Here is an 18895-nt window from a genome sequence, read left to right as displayed (position 1 = left end):
AAAATGTGACTGTGTATAAGGGCTGTATTTAAAATTCAACCATTTTTAAAATTAATTTATTTTTTAAAATTTATTTTATTGAAGCATAGTTGATTTACAATGTTGTGTTAGTTTCTGGTGTACAGCAAAGTGATTCAGTTATGCATATGTATATAAATTCTTTTTCATATTCTTTTCCCTTATGGTTTATCACAGGATATTGAATATAGTTCCCTTGCAACAGTAGGACCTTGTTGTTTATCCATTCTATATATAATAGTTTGCATCTGCTAACCTCAAACTCCCAATCCATCCCCCCCCACTGCCTACCCCCCTTGGCAACCACAAGTCCATTCTCTATGTCTGTGAGTCTGTTTCTGTTTTGTAAATAAGTTCATTTGTGTCATATTTTAGATTCTACATATAAGTGATATCATATAGTATTTGTCTTTCTCCTTCTGACTTACTTCACTTAGTATGATAATCTCCAGTTGCATCCATGTTGATGCAAATGGCATTATGAAATTCATCTATTTTTCAAAGGTGCTTAAATTCTTTAGCGAGAACATATTTTTCTGAACAATTATAATTTATTGGAATTTGGAATGTGATTTTTAAAATAGCCTGGTATATAATAAGCATCCAATAAATATTTGAAAAAATTTTAAGTGAATAAAGGGATAAATATGTGAATGATTAAATATATAAATAAATAAATGAATAAGAAGAAAGAGTTGGAGACTTCGAATTCACTCAATTTCTATTTTTAAAAGATATCATCCTTGATTCTATGGCTTAGTCCTTCACAGGTGTTAACAGCTTACTAGACAGAAATTTTTTTGTCTTAAAAGTAATTGTTGATTCTGGCTTTACCCAGTCAAGAATTTAACCTTCTCTTTTACAATGTTCTAATCATCGTATTTATAGTTAAGGTTTAGATTATTAGAAATGATTCTTTTTGCAAAAAAAATGGTGGGAAGAAATGGGAAGAATTCTTCACCTTTAGTATGAAATGACTGGTAGATGAATCAGAGAAGTTTAGATATTGATCCTTAACTGAACATTAAAAGTTCCATCTTAGCAAATCTAATATCGTTGCCTGTTTTCACATGCACTGATCAAGCCTGCTGTTTATAAAGAGCTTTCTTCCATCTAGTAATTGTGTGCTTCAATTTCCTTCATCTTGAAAATACCTTCGAATTATCTTCAATAATTATTTGAAATTCAAAAAGGGAATCCTTTTAAGCCAAACCCACTATAAATGGAAGTGAAAAGTATCCAAAGCCCACATCCATCATAAATAACTCTAGAGGAAATGAAAGGCATATTATAACTAGTCCTCTGACATAGTATTTTAAATTCCAAATTATGGGTGATTTTCAGGGTTTGTTAAACCCTGATTCAGTTATTTTTTATTAATTTTGAATTAAAGTAAACTGTTGACATTTCTGCATGTCAATGCTGTGAAGAATTCTAAACTAGTCTTTGTTAGGTGCTTTAGTATGTCAAGAAAGGTACTGTATAACAAAAATCCATCATATTTTCATACTTCCAAGCAATCAAAAAAACATGTAAATATTGCTATCTAAACTACTCAAAATTGTATGTGGTGTTATTAGAAAATGACATTCAAAACTACTATTTTGGTAGCACTAAAATGTAGTGGATAAGCTTTCTGTGTAAGGATTTGTGTTTGAGTACAGCAAATTACATTCTCCATTAGCAAGGGTGAATCCAGAACTTCTTGTTTGCTTGTTTGTTTTTTTGTTTGTTTTTTGAATGCAGAACTTCTAATGTCAGCTATGATAGATGGAATGTACCTATCAAATTTAGAAAACAATTTTCAACTTGTCACCTTTCATATAGTCTAATTGCATAAAGTGACCCCAAGACAGGCTATTATAGTTACTCACAGCATGGTCAAATATCCCTGACCAAGAACTAGTTCACCTTAACAATGGGCACTCATCCACAACACATGAACATTCACTCAACTCAATGGGTTAGAATATTTTCTGATGGGAAGAAAAGGTGGCTAGTGCAGACACCTGCATTATGGTCAGTTTCTCAGCCACTGAAATGCCATTACTGAATAGATGATGTGGCCAGATAATGTTATGAATTGCTAACTAATTCCTTGTGCCTCGCAGGCTCTCCAATTTGCACATTCTACTTTCACTGCCTCTCAAAGGAGAAGCTACATCAGAACCAGAGCACAGAAAATCATTTCTGGTCTTGCAAGTTGCAAAAAATTGCCTTTGTAGTCAGAGATTGACAGTTTGAAAATTTTGAGCCACATGAATATTGCCTTTTAAGCTTCAAAAACCAAAGCCTGAAGGACACAAAGCACAGTGTTTATGTAAAAAACAGTAGTCATGGATGAAATTCTGATGGATGAGAAATAGCCTCTCTCCTCACTGCACAATCCAACTCATGAATGGGCTGAGACACCAGTTCCTCTTAAAAGAAGCAGTGCCTTGCAACCGAACTCTGGTTCTCTCCTCAAGTAGATTTGAGGGATTTTAGAACATAGGAAGCCTATGCCTCATTTCTAAGGTGGTGTCAGGAATGAGGAGGGCCTTAGAGAAGCTTCCAGTGCCCGGCATGGCACAGGAGCAATAGAGTGGACACGGATGCTTGGCATGTCTAGACATAGATAACTTGACGTAGCTTCAGATTTTCTTGTATTTCCAGAATGGTGCTGAATGGAAGCCAAAGAATCCCAATGCTTTGATCCCTCAGGGTCTTCCCTTCCTCAGAGACATGGAAGCAGCTGAGACAGAGAGAGCTCACCTAGGGAGAGCTCATAATCAGGACCAGAAGGACAAAGACCCAATATACCTGGACTGTACACCTCTAGGTCAGAGATAGTCTCAGAGACAGCAAGCACAACAAGGGACAACCTCGGGCCAGACGCCCCCTCCCTCAGTGTCTTGGTATCCTGTAAACTCCACTCACAATTTATTATAGATTCACTTCTAGGAAGATCTCTGTATTTGCTGAGGTTGTTTCTTCCACTCGGCGGAAGGCATGTTCAAATAGAAAATAAATTTGACTAGAGCACAAGTAGTCATATTTCTCGTACACTTGATTTCACAGCCAAAGATTCATACCTGCAATCAGGGATGGATCCAGGTTTGGTGGAACCTGAAACTTAAGTAATTTAGGGGACTTTTCCTAAGAAAAAGACTATATATACAATGAAATCTTAGCCATAAAAAGGACGAAATATTGCCATTTGCAGCAACATTGATGGATCTAGAGAATATCATACCAAGTGAAGCAAGTCAGACAGAGAAAGATAAATATTATATGATATCACTTATATGTGAAATCTAAAAAATAATACTAATGAATCTATCTACAAAACAGAAACAGACTCACAGATACAGAAAACAAACTTATGGTTACTAAGGGGGAATAAATTAGGAGTATGGGATTAACAGATGCACACTACTATAAATAAAATAGATAAGCAACAAGGATTTACTGTATAACAACAAGGATTTACAGGGAACAATATTCAAAAAGAGGGAAGAAAGAAAGAGAATTAAAATTCTGCATAGAAAATTAAGTACAGGGCCTTCAAAGGGTTCCATGCAAGTGAGAGAACGTGAAGCTTACATCTCATGGGCTTCAGTTAAATCCACTGTGGCTATTACAGTAAACTTATTCAAGCATTGTTTGTTGTATCTTCCCCATCTAGTGTTTACCATCATGCAGTCCCTTAATAAATCTTTGTTCGTAATGAATTAATGCATTGTTCTACCTCATATGCAGAAAGCAGTTTCTGAGCAGGGAGAATGACAGTGCTGTGGGGACCTTAGCAGGAAATCCAGGCTGCGGTTGTAGCCTCGGCCTCTCAGCCTGAAAATATACATTGCTATTTGGATTAGAAGGAAGTTGTAACATACCAAACTATTTTTAGTCTCATAATTTGTCTTCATTGAGATTTTCAAACTAACGTAATCCTGTCTCTAATTTGGAATGTCTAAACATTTTCAGGTGATATGTAAAAACTGCTACGCCATTGTCCAGCTATGTAGATGGAGCTGGATGGAAATTCAGATTTGGCAATTTTCAGAGCTCTGTAGACGGAGTCGGGCAAACTCCTTAACCTTAAGCTGCTGCTTCAGTGCATAGAAAAGTGTTTCCCGAAGAGGAATGAGGGGGAGGCTCTGTCTAGCCCACTGACAGCAAAGTCTCAACGTAGCCATTACCAGCTTAGGTGGGAGAATGTGTCTTAGATTTTAAGAAGTAAATGATGAAGCCAAAATGAAACTCAGGCACTGAAACATCAAACCTTTCCTCACATGAAGAGGAAAACTTGATATAATTTGCACAGACTTCTATAAAATCGGAGTTTAACTAAAATGAAGAGGGATTTTTGCTTGAGTAGCATCTGCTTTAAATTTTTGGCTTGGTTATTTAAATTTATTATGCTCAAAAAATTCTCCTGAGTCAATCTTTAAAACTGAATCTCATTATCTTTATGATAGCATCTGAATCAGGGGTCCCCAACCCACAGTCTGCGGACCTCTACAGTTCTGCGGCCCATTAGGAACAGGGCCGCACAACAGGAGGTGAGTGGTGGGCCAGTGAGCAAAGCTTCATCTGACGCTCCCCATCGCTCACAGTACCGCCTGAACCAACCCCCCCAACCCCCCGTCTGTGGAAAAATTGTTTTCCACGAAACCGGTCCCTGGTGTCAAAAAGGTTGGGGACCGCTGGTCTAAATTACTAATCTAAGCATCAGGAGAACAGAGTCTTTTGGGAAAAGACAGCTCCACAGCCTCATCTCAACTTTGTAACAGATATATTTAGTGAAAAAGAAAATGATTCCTGATTTTCCTTTCCACCTTTTGTTAACAAAGAGGGAAGAAAAGGCTTAAAGATCTATTCTAGGGGAAGTCAGGAAGCCAGACTCCTCTCCCTCGCAAAATATTGCTCTTTTTCCTTTCATCCTTTTGGTTATTTGGAAACCAATACATCAAAATTGTGCATTAACACCTAAACTACATGCTGTAATACCCCAAAAGCCATGATGATAGAAAATATATTTCATAAGCCTGAGATCTGGCTGGCAACACTGTAAAGAGTTTTCATAACTGGTTGTTATAGGAAGATTATAAGAAATAAATGTGAAGAGAATCATCTAGAAGAGTGACATGTGAAAAACCACACATTTTGCAAGGGAAATTTTCAAAACGTGAAGTACATGAAAGGGAGGATTAAAGTGTTTTAAATCATAGATTCTTCCTGGTAGGCCCAAACTAAATGCTTTTCAGAATCAACTAACTAGAGACCTGAGGCCCAAGACCACGTTAGAGTCATTGGCATAAACTTTAAGCCATGCATATAGACTTAAGAGATAATGGTTGTCATGGAAACAGACTCTCTGCCCAAAACATATTCTTGAAACTCTGGTCTGTCGGTCTGCGCCTATTACTTATGCTCCTAGAGCACTTAAAAAGTCAATCAGAACTGTATTGTTATAAATCATTAACAGCATAAATGAGTTACTTATAGTATACTATAAATTCTAACCCTTTGGAAATTATTATAGCTTGCTATTTAACTTGTGGCAAATCACATGGCAAGTCAATGTCACTTTTTCTGACTGCAAGAAGTGAGAAAGAGAAAGAAAACACATTACAACGAATGACAAAAGACATATCCTAAATAAACGTAGAGGTATCAAATATGTTGTGCCTATTTCAATAATTAAGAGCTTCAATAATCAAGGTACTAAGTGTCAATAGGCAAAGGAAGACTCTCAAATTTACCTGTCTGAAAAGGTCTGATATCACTTATTGAATCTACTACTCAAACTTGAACTCTTTCTGGTGTTACGTTTTTTAAAAGCACATGATAGGCCATCAGTAAGTGCTTGGTGAATGCAATTGGGTCTATGTGGTATCCATTAAACATACTTCAAAGGAAATCTCAAGAAGAGAAGATTTACTAAAAAACAAAATCCAGAACAACAAATCAAAATATTTTCCCAAGGTTTTGATTTTCTCTAAGCATCTTAATTTTGAGATAGTGCAACTTCCCCAAGTTCTCTATCATTAAGCACCATCCTTTATATGTCTTATACAGAATTATATGCGTCATTGGTTGATATACAGGACAAAAATAATTTGCTGATGGTCTATCAGTTCCAAAGTAAATTCTATCCCATAGACCAGAGGTCAGCAAAACTATGGCCCAATGGCCAGATCCAGCCACATCCATTTGTTTACATTAGCTTTGCCCTACAAAGGCTGAGTTGAATAATTGTCATAGAGACCACATAGCTCACAAGGCTGAAAAAAGTACTATCTAACCCTTTATAGACAAAGTTTTCTGACTCCGTGCCATGACTCACAGAAAACTGGAGTGAAAATGAATCTTAGAGACCATCTAATCCAGTGATTCACAAGTCTAGATATACCAGAATCACCTGGAACACTTTTTAAAAGACAGACGTCATGCCTGGTCACCTTGCCCCCAACCAAGAGAACTGCTTTAACTAATCTTAGAGGACCCTGAGTAATCTCTATCTTTATAAAGTTTCCACATGCGCTGTCAGGTTGAGAACCTCTGTTCTAATCCATTCCTTCTTGGTAAAATGAAAAATTCTAAACCCAGGAAGTTAAAGTGACAGGCACAAAGCTCAACAAATTTTCCAAACTTTTCCACACTCCCGCAATCCCTTCAGGTTCTCATAAGCCTCTCCTACTAATTCAAGACCCAAGAACATCTTAATGGTGCTTTCTTTGTCTTTGTTGGTTCTAGTAACACACTGGTTCAGAGTTCTTTATCAGCTCTGACAACTGCAGTGGTGAATGACCTAATCATTGGACATGAGCATTCGGGGACAGTGGCAGATACGTGTGATTCCTGTGAGCACCTGGAATAGTGCCTGCATACATGCCAATCAAGACTTGAAATCTTTCATAGGTTCAGAAGAGAATGTCAGAGATAACAGAAGCTTAAAAAATTTCCAACCAAACTGTTTCATTTACAAAAGAGAAAAGTGAAGCCCTCAAGTGGGTTATGACCTGCCTAAGGCCACACAACTTCTTGGTGGTAAGGCCAGAGTGGAACACAGAATAGAAAGTCACTTTGCAGGATGGAAATAGAAAGGCTGGGTGGAAAGAAGTCTTGGGACAGAGGTCATAAGTGGAAACTACACCACAAAGACTCATGAGAACAGAAAAACAAAGAAAGGTGTTATCAAGAGGACATTAAAAGGAGGCTAAAAAAAACAGAAGGAGTGAATCCTCCCCTCAGATTCTCATGGCAGAAACTACTGTCAATGCAATAGAATTAGGCATCAGGAGCATTGAAGAAAAGGCAGGTTCCCCACTTCTCCTCCCATCAGGTTTCTTGTTGGTCATTGTACAATCAGTCACTTGATCTTTACTGGAACCCAAAATAAACACGGTCAATAAAAGGACAAAGGAGAAACAGAGGGAGTTTCTATTGACAGAAAACTCTTCTCAGATTACATCAATCTTGCAAGAACTTTCTGGAAACTCATTAACTGGAATCTAACTGTGAACCGTACAGAGGCACAGTCTTCCCTGCTCATCCCGGCGGCTTCCACACTCCTGTGTTATTAGGAACGCACTCTATAACAGGGATGGCTTATCTGCTGCTGCAACTGGTGAATTAAGGCAGTGGATACTATTCATATGCTCAGATCTTTTAGCTGTGCCCACTAGGATGTAGACAGCCCTGAAAACAGATGAATTGTCAACTGCCTCATTCAAACAATGAGACTATGAGTGTGGGCAATTCACTAGTCACCAAACGGCTTGATAACCACTAAGTCTGAAACATCACCTCATCACCTTTCATCCTTTCTACCTCTTATTTATTTATTTAATTTTCACTCATTCATGGAGGCAAAAATCTAGGTATGCACAGCCTATTTAAGATATATAATGTTTAAGTAGCTAACAATAGGAGACAGAGAAGCTTTATGGTACTAAAAATGGCAGGCATCTTGTGAATCCAAATAAAATAAATAAGTACAAAGCTTTGTTAATTAAGAACACAAAAATTTTAAGATAATAGCTTTAGCAATAACACCTATAACCCATATAGTACGTGAGGAATGGAGCTAAAAAGAATTAACACTTCTCTTTTCATCCCATCTACAGAATAGTATGAGATACACAATTGAAATGAATAGAGACATACATGCTATTCATGTTAAAATGAAGAGTGAATTAGAAATAATAGTTTTTAAAACACTGTGGTATCAATTGAAATAATTGGAAATCCCTTAACATGGAGGTTTCTAGTGGGAATTATTAAGTTGGACTCTGATAATTTTACTATTTTACAAATTTCTGGGGTTATTCACAATCTATTACGCTATGCTGTTCATAAGGTGACAATGTTCAGATGATTTTTTTTCCAAACTGCTATATAAAACTAGACAAACTAGTAGGTATAAGTTTTGTTCACTTTTAATGGTCTCTTGATACTGCAAGCATATTTTGAGGAGATTCCAAACAAGAACTTATGCCCTAAAATGTCAAGTCTACTGGAAGACATTCTATCACTGTGTTTCATAAACACCGGGAGGTGTCAAGTTAGTAGTTGGATATATATTTAGAGGGCAGGGGAGTGGTCTAAATTAGAGATATGAATGTGCAATGCATTGAGAGATGATTTCTGAAGCATGGAGTTAGATAACAGCTAGAGAAAGTGTAGATAGAGGAGGGCTGGAATACAGCTGATGTTTAGAGCTCTGCAAGAAGATGAGAGGCCAGCAAAGAGAACTAAGGAGGAACCAGAGAGGCAGCGGAAAACGAGGTGGGAGTAGCATCACCCTATCGAGAGAAGAAAGGATCACAAGAAGGATGTGTCCATGGCATAAGTAACTGCTGAGAGGTTGAGAGAAACAAAGATGCTGGCTCTGGAAAGATGTTGGTCATGAGTGCTGGGGATGATGGAAATGAAATGAAGCAGGTTATGTAAAGAATGAGGGGGGTGGAAATGGAGTCAGGCACTCTTTTAAGAATTTTTGCTGAAAACTGGTCAAAGAAATGGAGTGCTAGCTGGAGATCAAGGGATGGCAGTTTTTTTTTTTTTAATATATATATCTTTATTGGAGTATAATTGCTTTACAGTGTTGTGTTAGTTTCTGCTGTACAACAAACTGAATCAGCTATATGTATACCTATATCCCCATATCCCCTCCCTCTTGAGCCTCCCTCCCACCCTCCTTATCCCACCCCTCTAGATCGTCACAAAGCATTAAGCTGATCTCCCTGTGCTATGCAGCAGCTTCCCAGGATGGTAGTTTTATGCTAGGGAGAAAGGTCCCACAAAGAGGGGTTGATCGCATATCACTGGCCTTTATACAGGAGCGAAGACACAGAGGGCACTGGAGCATATGAGTAGTGGTGCAGAAGGGTGGTGGAGAGAAAGGAGGGAATTCTTTCTGGTTGCATGTTTTTTTCTATATAGTATGTAGCAAGGTCGTTGGCTGAGAATGCAGGGGGTGGAATTATTGGAGCACCTGAGAAGGGACAAGAAGGTGGGAAAGAACCATCTTAGGGAATAAAATAGAGAATTTATTAGGAAAATGTAATAAAAGCGTTGTTGACCAGTTCTGAGTGCCAACATCTGAGATGTGCAGTCAGTCATAAATGCAAAGATACCTGAGGTTGTGATGAGGAAGTGTTATCCTCCAAATATTACCTCTACTGTTTGAAAGCTAATGAAAGCTAGGCACCTGGGTTAAGCAATGGATGAGCAGTAGAAGAAAAGTCACATTGCCATTTTTATAACTTCATATTTCTGTTGACGGTTGACTCTTTGTTCATGCCTAAACCCAGCCAGATGCGTAAATGAAATATTCTTTCCAAGTCTAAAGACATTTTTTTCTGAGTACCTTTGTACTGAAAAACTAAAAGTGTGTGTCAAACAAAACACCTTGTTTACTGCATTTTAAACTCAGGTCTAAATTCATTTCAGAACTCAATAAAGTAAAGTGAGTTTTTACTTCAGAGGTCACAAGGACCTTTAGTGTTAACATATATGTAAACATGAAATTTGAGGGCAGAGCTCTCTCGCCTTCTACTTTCAACATATGCTAGGTGAAAACCAACAGATTACTGGACAACTTCAGCAGTTGCAGGGGTGGAAGCAGCAAGATGGGAATTAATAACTAGATAAAGGCCCAGGAAAGACCAGTTGTGCTGTTTGGCAGGGAAATGAAAACTAACATGATCACTTTGATATTCAAAGAAAAGAAAACGACTTTAAAAAATATGATGAAATGCAAATATTGATACTTTCCATAGACTGTATTAGAACATAATAGTTTTTTGCAAAGATCCTTTTATGCCAGGAGGTGAAACAATGTCAAAGCACAGGTCACAAAGCCCAGGATGACCATGTGAAAAACTAGAGAAATAAAAATGCCTGAAAGAAATTTTAATGGAGATTAGACATGCAAAACAGACACCAAACAAAGAGAGGCTGTAGAGGCTGTTACATAAACCAAGCAAATTAATGTGACAAAGAGAAAGGAATTGTGCATATACGAGCTAAAGAGATGCTTTCAGATAAAGAAAACGATGTGAAGTGCATGAGGATTTTAATCGTAAAGTCAAAGTTGTAGAAAGTTTGAACAAAGAATTAAATAGATGCCAGCACAATATTTACTTACTATCTTCCTGCTATCTTCCAACAGAAACATTTTAAAGTACGTTTACAAGACTCAACTCCAGAAGCATAAGAGCTAAGTGAGGAGATGAATGGCGTCACTAAAAAGAGCTGGTCAAACTCACAAAAAAAATGATGTTGAAGGAAAAGAAAAAATCCCTGCTATAAATCAGGTTAAGGTTAAATTACATTTCAATGAATTACTACAGTGCTTTGGTTAAATAAAATATTAAGTCACATAGACAAGAAGAGGGAATGAAAAGGTTTGGTTTTTCCCTATAGAAGTATTTTTTATAACGATACTTGTTCTGACAGGAACTGATTATACAAATTTCACAGCTGAATGAATGTGTGCATTTTGAGAACATGCCAACTGTCTCAGAGAATAAGAAAAAGAACCTAAGCCAAAAGGGTAATAACAAGTGTTATATAGTCATTCCCAACATGGGTTTCTAGACCGTCCACAAATACAGTATTGGATGTCTGATTTTGAATACAGTACTCCAGCTAGACTAATAGAAGTTGATGATGAAGCTATCCAGACCAACTATACCATCTGATGAAAATTATGCATTTGTTTTTTAAATAAAAAGAGGAAATATGCCTTGATTCCATTTATCTCTCACTCTTGCTGCCATGGGATTTGTGCCCTGGACACAGTGTTACCTCACATACATTACTGCAGGCTCTGCACTCCAAGGAACCAAAACAAGAGAAATCACAAAACCAAAATATGGTCTTTGTACACACTAATAAATTACATAAATATGTGACAATATTGACCAAGCAAAAAGAGAAGGCAATGATAAACACTTAAGAATGAGAAAGGAGGGCTTCCCTGGTGGCGCAGTGGTTGAGAATCTGCCTGCCAATGCAGGGGACACGGGTTTGAGCCCTGGTCTGGGAAGATCCCACATGCCGCGGAGTAACTAAGCCTGTGAGCCACAACTACTGAGCCTGCGCGTCTGGAGCCTGTGCCTCGCAACAAGAGAGGCGGCGATGGTGAAAGGCCCGCGCACCGCGATGAAGAGTGGCCCCCACTTGCCGCAACTAGAGAAAGCCCTCGCACAGAAACGAAGACCCAATGCAGCCAAAAATAAATAAATAAATAATAAATAAATTTATTTAAAAAAAAAAAAAAAAAAGAATGAGAAAGGAGCTACCACCAAAAAAAAAAAAAAAAAAAAAAAAAACTGTGGAAATTTTAAATATGAAAAATATTATGAAAAATGTAATGCTGATAAATTTGAAAACCCAAGACAGGGGAGGATTTCTTAAAAAGATACCAAAAGCACAAAACATAAAGGAAAATATTGAAAAATTTAACTTCATTAAACTTAAAAGTTTCTTTCCATCAAAAGATACTATAAGCCAAGCCACTGACTGGAGGACCATGTTTGAAATGTACACAAGTGACAACTGATTCAGAATTCATAAACTCCAACAAATGAATTAAGAAAAAAACCAATCTACTTGAAAAATGAGCAATCGAAATGAACAAGCAATTAACAGACAAGGAATCTCAAATGGCCAATAAATATGTATTAAGCTGCCCTATCTCCTCAGCATTCACTTCACACCCATCAGATTTCCAAAATTAAAAAGTCTGACAAGAATGGCTATCATCAGAAAGTCTACAAATAATAAATGCTGGAGAGGTTGTGGAGAAAAGAGAACCCTCTTACACTACTGGTGGGAATGTAAATTTGTGCAGCCACTATGGAAAACAGTATGGGGAGGTTCCTTAAAAAAAATTAAAAATAGAGCTACCATTTGATCTAGCAATCCCATTCCTGGGCATATGTCTGGAAAAGTTAAAAACTAATTCGAAAAGATACATGTACCCCAGTGTTCACAGCAGCACTGTTTACAATAGCCAAGACATGGAAGCAACCTAAGTGTCCATCGACAGATGAATGGATAAAGAAGATGTGGTACATATATACAATGGAATGCTACTCAGCCATAAAAAAGAATGAAATAATGCCATTTGCAGCAACATGGATGGACCTAGAGAATATCATACTAAGTGAGTAAGTCAGACAGAGAAATACAGATGCTATACATTATCACTTATATGTGGAATCTAAAAAGTAATACAAATGAATCTACATACAAAACAGAAACAGACTCACAGACATAGAAAACAAACTTATGGTTACCAAAGGGGAAAGGGAGGGGCGGAGGGATAAATTAGGAGTATAGGATTAGCAGATATAAACTACTATATATAAAATAGATAAGCAACAAGGATTTACTGTATCCACAGGGAACTATATTCAATATCTTGTAATAACCTATAATGGAAAATAATCTGAAAAATATATATATAACTGAATCACTTCGCTGTACACCTGAAACTAACACAATATTGTAAATCAACTATACTTCAATTAAACCAAAGTCCGACAATATCAAGTGTTGCATGTCATAGCTATGGACCTCTGAGAATTCTTATACTCTCTTGATGGGAGGTTAAACTGGTACAACAGATCTTAGAATAATTTGGCACCATCTAGTAAAGTTGAACGTGGGTGAATTCTGTGGCCTACCAATACCACTCCTGGATGGCTATCCTAGAAAAATCCTGGGCAAGGAGACTGCAAGAATGTTCACCGTAGCACCAGATCTTGATTATGGTTATTTATGTGGAGGAAAGAAGAGTTATGGGTTTAATGAGAGATAGATAGTGACCTTCAATTTATCCGCAGTGTTTTATTTCTTAAGCTGGATCTGGGTATATAGTCATCCCTTATGTTACTACCTATACTTTTTGGTTCATCTGAATTTTTTTTCATAAAATATAAAAAAAATAATACTTACCAAGCTATCCACATCTATGCTAGAGTTTACGGCCCACTGTAGTGTACTCATGATATTCATGGCTAAAGTTAGAATAATCCCAGCGCTTCCCTCTCCTTCACCTATAGGTGGAAAAAAGATATAAACAAACTTTATGCTATTTCTCTCTTCTGTGAACCACTTTATGTATTCCTAGAAGAGGGCACATATTAAAGTTACATTTTGATTCTGTGCCAGTTTTAACCATTTTTCATCTCAGATTCCCCACAGCATGTATCACTAGTAATAATATGCCCTGTATATAATAAGTATTCAACCAACATTTTAAATCAAAGAGTGATTGACTATTAGGAAAGAGTTGCCCTTTTTTAAGTGCTTCAGATATTGAAGGGGATGTTGGTGTTGGGTAAATATCACTTTTATCCCTTCTACTATCACTCCCTAAGTAATAATACCTTCAAAGACTACAATGGACAATGGAAAAAAAGTCCTGTGTCTGTCTGAATAAGCTCCTCTACAAAGAAGTCAAAAGTAGGAGAGATATGTGTGTGAGCAGCATCCAGAAGATGTTTAGATGTGCTTCATGCCTTTGTGAGGCGGACTTTCTCTGCCAATCAGATGCTGTTGGGAAGAAAGAACTTCGAGGTTCATGGGGAAGTCAGAACTCATGGGTCTGCCATTTGGAAAAAGAGAAGACTGCTCTTTATGTTAAAAAAAATTGACTCGTTCACCCAGGAAGAACAATACTTAAATGTCTAATTAGAGTAAATAGTTTTTAAGGGCTAGAGGGGACCACTAATTAAAGTTCATAAATACTCTCTATTAATGGCCCTAAAATTTTTCTAATAGGAATGTTCTTAAATTATTATAAATTTAGGTTATCAAGTCTCAATTGAGAGTCAGTCCTTGCATCTGTAATGCATGATAAAACTGCCATAGGGTTCTAAAATTGGGAGAAATAATTCATCCCATTATTATGAATTGAAATTTTTGCTTCTACAATTCCTCTAACAGAAGACAAACCATAGACAGCAGGTATGTGCTTTTAATACTAAATCATTTATTCTAAATAGGTGAGATTTATCCAGGGCCCCAATATATTACTCATTCTGAAGATTAAGATGAGAGTAAGATAAAATTTTTAAAATAATAACAATAATAAGTAATATAAGATTTTCAGGTGCTTACTATGGACCAGGCACTACACTAAGTGTTTTGTACAAATTATCACATTTAATACTCACCACAAACTTATGGGATAGGTACTATTATTATGTTTATTTACACATGAGGAAAATGAGGGCTTTAGAGAAGTTAATTAAAGTGTACAAGTTACCACAGCTGAAGACCAGCAGAGGCAGGGTTGTTATTAGCTGTGTGGCTAACATTCACTCTGGCTGGGCATCTGATTTAATGGATAGGTCCTGAACTATACTGATTGCTAAATGCTTTGACTATCATGCCTGGTAAATCGGGACTCAATCAGATCCTTAACCATTATGTTATAGCACATGATATATTGGTTTGAATTCACTGTTAACAAATCCTGTTCACTCAGCCCTCTTGGATCCCATTTCAAATAACTTAATTAAAGGCAAAATTTTTTAAAAATTCTGAACCACAAAAGAAATTTTATTTTGTTTTAAAGTTGCCCCAAATTACTGTACTGCTAAGGATTTAGTTAATTTGCCTGGCCCCTTATATTCCTTTCATAGAGTCATTTCCCATCGCCCTAGGCTGAGAGAACAGTGAAGGCGGGGAATCCACTAGTCTCACGGCACCTATGTGGACGGCAGGTGGACCCTTCAGCCAAAATGAGCCTGTTTTCAGTTCTTGCCCATACTTGGTAACTGGACAGAGGGAAGTCAGCTGTTCATTCAAAGGGCCTGAATGGAGATGCCATATAAGGTCACTGTAGCACAGCTCTGGGACATCAGGGAAACCAGTCTTCAGAGAAAGAGAAATGAATGAAGTAGCCAGAGGAAGGAATGGGCACGGCCAGCATCCAGTCTCTGGAGACGGGAAGCTCTGACTCTGACTCTCCACGCCTGTCCCATTTTCCCTGGAGGCTCTGTGTGCCTCCCGCCCTGTGCTCCACGAGGTCCTCCTATAATTCTCCAACACGCGCTTCATTTTGTTTGATCCGGATTCTATTCTTAGAACCAAACGACCCCTCAGATTTGGCAGTCACTCTGAATCTCTGTCCACAGTCACTTATATAAGATATTTCAACCTTTCTTATAGCTCAGTAATTCACCTTTTTTAATTAGAAGAGCTCACTTGTCTATATATTTCAACCTTTCTTACAGCTCAGTAATTCACCTTTTTTAATTAGAAGAGCTCACTTGTCTATATAGGTTTTCATTTTACTTACGATGAAATATTTTACGTTTTTCACCCAAAGATCCTAAAACTCAGAACATTTGTATTTGAAAAATATGGCACTTTCACCTAAGTTATTTCACTTCTATGGCAGTTTTTCACCATGCAAAGTTCACATTAGGATGACAAATTGCACCAACAGGTGGTTAAAAGAACAAAACTTACCAGGGAGGGGGATTTTGTGTGTATCTGTATATAAATTTGGATGTTTCTTTTCCCCTATTCAGAGAGTTCTTTAATAAAGAGATCTATTACTTTTGAAGCCAAGATCCTTTATCAAAATGAGAGTCATGAGATGGTTTTTTTCTTTGAATCACAGATTTGTTATCTGACACTCCTTGTATCTCAGTTTTTCAACTGCATACATCTCTAATTCAAAGAAATCATTCATTCAACAATAAACAAATTTTTTGATCAATAAACTCTCAAAAAATTGATTTAAAGATATCTAAAATTTTTAACCTATAAGAATGTAGCATTTTATTGGTTGGCAAAGCTTTAAATTAAATGCTTAGCTAAATAGTTAAGGAGTTCACAGTACCTGTTGTTAAAATGGAAATGAAGGTAACAGCAATGAAGAAGAGGACAAAAATCATTTCTACTCTCATTTGGAACCAGCGCAGTGCTGATAGATACAAGAACCAGTTGGCAGTATGTAAATTCAGAGCTTTGTGGAACAAAGTTTCAAAGTAAGGCTGCCGTCCAAAGGCACGAAGTGTCCATAGTCCCTTTAAGCTCGTAACAAGATGAGTGAAAATTGGACTTCTGCCTGTGAAATATTCCATAGAAAACAATGCAAGTCATGTAAACACATAATGCAAATTCTTACTTTAAAAAGAGTGGCTTAAAGAATAACCAAACAACAAATGTCATTGGTTAAAAAGGCTTTTCATTCTGGTGCCCTACTTTGAATAGATGCAATCTGTTATTTTTTTAATGAGTTACCCTCTTTTTTACTTGGTTACCATGGATGGGAACTTATTATAAAATCACTGCCATTATTTATTCATATTCCTTGGCTACCACTGGGCATTGTTTATCTGACTAATCCTAAATTAATCAGAGAAAATGTTTTTCTTTTGAGACAATTTATTCCAGGCCTCAATTAAGAAAGTTTATGTGACTTAATTTAGCAAATAACCTTCAATGCAGAAACACACTGGAAATATATCCCCTGAAAATGCACCCAAACAAAGGCTGTTACTGAACAATGTGCTTCCCAAAGAGCTCAAGCAGTGTTTGGGGGCACACGAAAAGGCAGACCCCCAGGAGAGAAAGGAAAGGTGTCTGAAAACAAGCCAGAGGGAAGAATTTTGTCCAGTATCATTTGGGAACACAGACAAACATTTAGTAATAGTAGCACTATCTTTTCAAATTTTAGTTTATATGATTATGAATGGATATCATATACATCAAGCCTCCTAAGACTCTATATACTTGTTTTAAAATCAAAATGAAGTCACATGGTCATTAATTAATAAAAACAATCTATGTGTGCTTTATAATTTACTGTTTCCTTTTTCTACTTATACTTTTTTGGGGGGGGGATAGTTCGTGGTTTAACATTATATTTTAAATCTGAAAGAAGACAAAGGTCAAATTCTCAATAATAATACTTAAGATCTAATGAATAACAAAAGTATGAGACCCAAGAGAGTTATATATGATGAGAATGTACAGAGACGGCCTGGATCACAGTTGAAATAGATGTTTTTAAAAGTCATTGTCATATAATGCAAGAGATTAAAAATGGGAAAAAAATTTTGGAAAGGTACATAAATCACAGATAAATATCCACGAATAGCTCTTGTGATATTTTCCCAGGTGAGCGTTGCACAGGCTGCATCATACCTTCAGATTCCAGCTGTTTGAGTTGCTGTGAGGTGCAGAGGAAGTAGGCTCTCAACAGAATAAAAGCCACTACTACTGGCACTGTAGCTAGGAAGATGTAGGGTTGTAAAACTGAGACTACGGCCACAGCCCCAATCACAATTAATAACAACTGTGGGATCAAAGAAAATACACTGGTAAGTAAATAGTTCCATGTTGCAAAGTGGACAAGGTATGTTAGCAACATCTTTCTAAATAGGGTCTTCATACTCTGTTCCATTCTTAATATGGGGCAGGTATCTTCCTACTGGGAAGGCAGCCACCTCAAAGTACATTTTTCATAAGTTCTATCAAAATTCCAAAAATTGTTTAGGTTGCTCATAATAATATTTTGAAGTTTAGAAAACACGGTATTCTTGCATCTTAGTATATACTCACTTCCTATACACTTTAAAGTGCTGTATGATAAATAAATTTTAAATGAACATAATTGTTTTCTAGCCTGGGCTTCTTTTAAAAGACACTTTCTATTTTAAAATAATTTTAGTATGAATGTGAAATTTTAGGATTTATTTTGTTCAGACAATTTCTGAAAATTGGGCATTCACCTTGGAGCCTTTTGAGTCAGAAAAATCTGGTAGGCTTGGTCATCTAGGCAAGCTACTTAATTTCTCCAAACCTAGTTGATTAACATTTAAGATTGAAAAAAAAAAGTATACTTAATAAATTTCATTCCCCTTCCTGTTTTTGTTCCTGTTCCTTAAAACAATCGAAGATGACCTAGAGGCTCAAAAAAAAAGAAAAAAGAAGATTTTGGGGGTATGGCTGATTTAATTTGAAATTAGGCCACTTTTCTCTCATATATTGTCAAATGAATTTTGTGTTTCAGTCAAGCCCATTCTTTAGAGACATATCTTCACATTATCCACCCCCAAAACTGGATCCTTGTGGGCAGTCTCAGAAATAAGTTAACCATATTGGTGTTCTTCAGATCAAGTTCAAGGCTTAAATTCTATATTTCCAAAGGACACTAAATCCATACATATTGAAAAAAAATCTGCTAACATTTGTTCCACAATACCCCATGTGAATAAAGTATAAATAAAGTAACTGTCACAACAAGGGTTGAAAAATAAACCTATCATAACATCTATCTGATAATCACTGAGCCAGTTGTCTACCAACTGCCATGGGTGACACATGCACTTTCCAACCAATACAGAAATAC

General features: G+C 36.8%; 1 protein-coding gene across 1 annotated transcript in view; it reads right to left on the bottom strand.

Moving 5' to 3' along the window:
• The window catches only part of CFTR (CF transmembrane conductance regulator), a 199644-nt gene that overhangs the window by 39841 nt on the left and 140908 nt on the right, over window positions 1-18895 (bottom strand). Inside the window, exons 19-21 of the mRNA XM_061198249.1 lie at window positions 17689-17839; window positions 16379-16606; window positions 13477-13577 (exon numbers count right to left, since the gene is read on the bottom strand). Of these exons, the coding sequence (XP_061054232.1) occupies window positions 13477-13577; window positions 16379-16606; window positions 17689-17839 (480 nt within the window). The remainder of the gene's footprint in view (window positions 1-13476; window positions 13578-16378; window positions 16607-17688; window positions 17840-18895) is intronic.

This window comes from Eubalaena glacialis, chromosome 8 (assembly GCF_028564815.1).
Source record: "Eubalaena glacialis isolate mEubGla1 chromosome 8, mEubGla1.1.hap2.+ XY, whole genome shotgun sequence".
Classification (NCBI taxonomy): Eukaryota; Metazoa; Chordata; class Mammalia; order Artiodactyla; family Balaenidae; genus Eubalaena; species Eubalaena glacialis.
Note: the sequence above shows the minus strand (reverse complement) of the source record. Positions and strands in the feature narration are given on the sequence as shown.